General features: G+C 56.6%; 1 protein-coding gene across 1 annotated transcript in view; it reads left to right on the top strand.

Annotated features, from left to right (window-relative positions):
• The first annotated feature begins 36 nt into the window (after window positions 1-36).
• The window catches only part of LSS (lanosterol synthase), a 10,334-nt gene continuing 7,847 nt past the window's right edge, over window positions 37-2,523 (top strand). Inside the window, exons 1-4 of the mRNA XM_010168706.2 lie at window positions 37-146; window positions 940-1,061; window positions 1,391-1,487; window positions 2,376-2,511. Of these exons, the coding sequence (XP_010167008.2) occupies window positions 97-146; window positions 940-1,061; window positions 1,391-1,487; window positions 2,376-2,511 (405 nt within the window). The 5' untranslated portion in view covers window positions 37-96. The remainder of the gene's footprint in view (window positions 147-939; window positions 1,062-1,390; window positions 1,488-2,375; window positions 2,512-2,523) is intronic.

The raw sequence follows: 2,523 nt of genomic DNA, 5'->3' as shown, positions 1-2,523 counted from the left end.
GGGCTCCATCTAAGAGCCGGCCTGGCCCATCTGCCAGGTCTCCTCATCACATGCCACACTGCCAAGATCCAGCTGCCGGAGGGGTTTCGGAAGGAGATGGTGCGTTACCTGCGCTCTGTGCAGCTCCCGGACGGAGGCTGGGGCTTGTGAGTATCACAGAATCCCAGACTGGTTTGGGTGGGGAGGGACCTGAAAGCTCATCCAGTCCCAACCCCCCTGCCAGCAGCAGGGACACCTTCCACTAGACCAGGTTGCTCAAAGCCTCATCCAGCCTGGCCTTGAACACTTCCAGGGAGGAGCAGCCACAGCTTCTCTGGCCAACCTGGGACACTGTCTCACCACCCTCACACCAAACAATTTCTTCCTCACATCTCATCTCCATCTCCCCTCTGCCACTTTCAAGCCATCACCCCTTGTTCTGTCACTCCCTGCCCTTGGCCAAAGTCCCTCCCCAGCCTTCCTGGAGCCCCTTCAGGTACTGGGAGGCCACTAGAAGGTCTCCCTGGAGCCTTCTCTTCTTCCAGGCTGAACAGCCCCAACTCTCAGTCACTAAAAGATGCTTATTTTAGTGACGGCATCTTCAAGGTCCAGCACTTGGAGCTTCTGTCAAATCTGGCCAGGCTTGGGGAGTGGGACTTGGCAACTGGGATACCACCCATGGGTGGTTGGACTTGCTTGTGTAGCACTCCAGGTCCACCTTTTGCCACAGAGATAGATGGAGCATCGAGTCTGGCTGCATCTCCTCTGTGGTGCTGTATCCCAAAATACGTGACAGGGTAGTGCAGAGCAGTGTTTATCCCTGGGTTAGCCGAGTCTCCCCTTTTCTGCAGTCACCCCTGGCATCTCGCTTCACTCCGACAAAGACAACCCTGTCCAGTGGGTTGTGTCTGGTTCATGCTAATAGCTGGCTAATGGCTCTACTCTCTGTATGTGTGACAGGCATGTGGAAGACAAATCAACAGTGTTTGGCACAGCACTCAACTACGTAGCCCTGAGGATCTTGGGGCTCGGACCGGATGACCCTGACATTGTGCGGGCCCGTGTCAAGCTGCACAGCAAAGGTCAGCTCTGTTGTGCCCAGCGCAGCAGCTGTAGGGCTGGTTCGCTGGTGAGAGAGGTCTGCCCAGACCTGAGGGCTGCATGGAACGTGGGGGGCTGCCAGGTAGAGGAGGAACTCTTGCTCTTGCTCGCACCTGCATTTTCAATTAACGATGGGAAAGCGTGTTATGGTTTTTTACCTTTGCCTGCCCTCTTGCCCTTTCTCGGGACATGTGTCCCAGCCTGAGTCGCATGCTCCCAAACATGGGGAGAAGTGGACCTTTTGGTGAGGAAGAAAGCAGGGAGCTGGTATGGTTGTGTTAACCCTGAAAGCTGATATTGCTCTCTGCAGGAGGTGCTGTGGGAATCCCTTCCTGGGGGAAGTTTTGGCTGGCTGTCTTGAACGTTTACAGCTGGGAGGGAATGAACACGCTTCTCCCAGAGATGTGGTATGTGCTGCCTTCTGTGTGGAGGTAGGGGGTATTGTCAGTCCTGCCACCAGCCTCAACCCAGAGCTCTCCCAGGCACTGGTGTTTGCTGGGATAACTCCAGCTGTGACCTGGAATGCTCAAGTCGCTTGTCAGCTGGGATACCAGCAGCAAAGTCAGCTAGTGGGTGGATAGCACTGAACACTGCACCCATGGGAGATGCCAGAGCTCAGCCCTGTTAGCTTGACCCGTGGGGTCCCTGATACATCCATGTGCTCCCTGCCTGCCACCAGTATCTTCTGCTCTTGTGGCCAGCCAGAACTGGGCCCTAGCAGGACATGACAGCCACATGTAAGGCTGCCTGCTCAAACCCTCATTCGTACCCTCTCCGATTACGCAGAGGGCCTCTGGGTGTCAGAGAGGGAAAGTGTATGACATTTTCCCTGGAGGAAATCAGGGGCTGCACAGTACCAAGGCCTGCTGGTGCTTTGTCATCAGATGCACTTAACTGTCACTCGGAGCCTCTGCCTTCAAAGTCACGTGGGGAAGAGAGGGGCTCCTGAACTGACTTCTTCCTCCTCTCTGAGCTCGGGATCCCTCCCTGCCGTGTATCAGCTGGGCCAGGAGTGGTGTCTGCTAGCCCTGGTAGGGAGGGAGCAGCCCTGGCAGGGAGGGAGCAGCCCTGGCAGGGAGGGAGCAGCCCTGGCAGGGCCGATCTGAGCAGGGCCAGCCTTTATGGATTTACTACTCTTCTTTTCTCCTGCAGCTGTACCAGCAGTAGCAGGCCTGGTACAGGGGACAGGGAAAGGCATGCCTTGCTTTGGGCATCCCCCTGTCAGCACATCATCTCTCTGTGCTGCCTTTGGCCCTCCTTGTTCCTCACAGTAGCACCTTCTCTGTTGCGAACAGGCTGCTTCCCACGTGGTTCCCAGCCCACCCATCCCGGCTCTGGTGTCACTGCCGCCAGGTTTACCTCCCCATGAGCTACTGTTACGCCAGGCGTCTGTCAGCAGAAGAGGATGAACTCGTACGGAGCTTGCGGCAGGTAAGGAGCTGA

The sequence above is a fragment of the Antrostomus carolinensis genome, unplaced genomic scaffold, assembly GCF_000700745.2.
Source record: "Antrostomus carolinensis isolate BGI_N321 unplaced genomic scaffold, ASM70074v2 scaffold35205, whole genome shotgun sequence".
NCBI lineage: Eukaryota > Metazoa > Chordata > Aves > Caprimulgiformes > Caprimulgidae > Antrostomus > Antrostomus carolinensis.
Note: the sequence above shows the minus strand (reverse complement) of the source record. Positions and strands in the feature narration are given on the sequence as shown.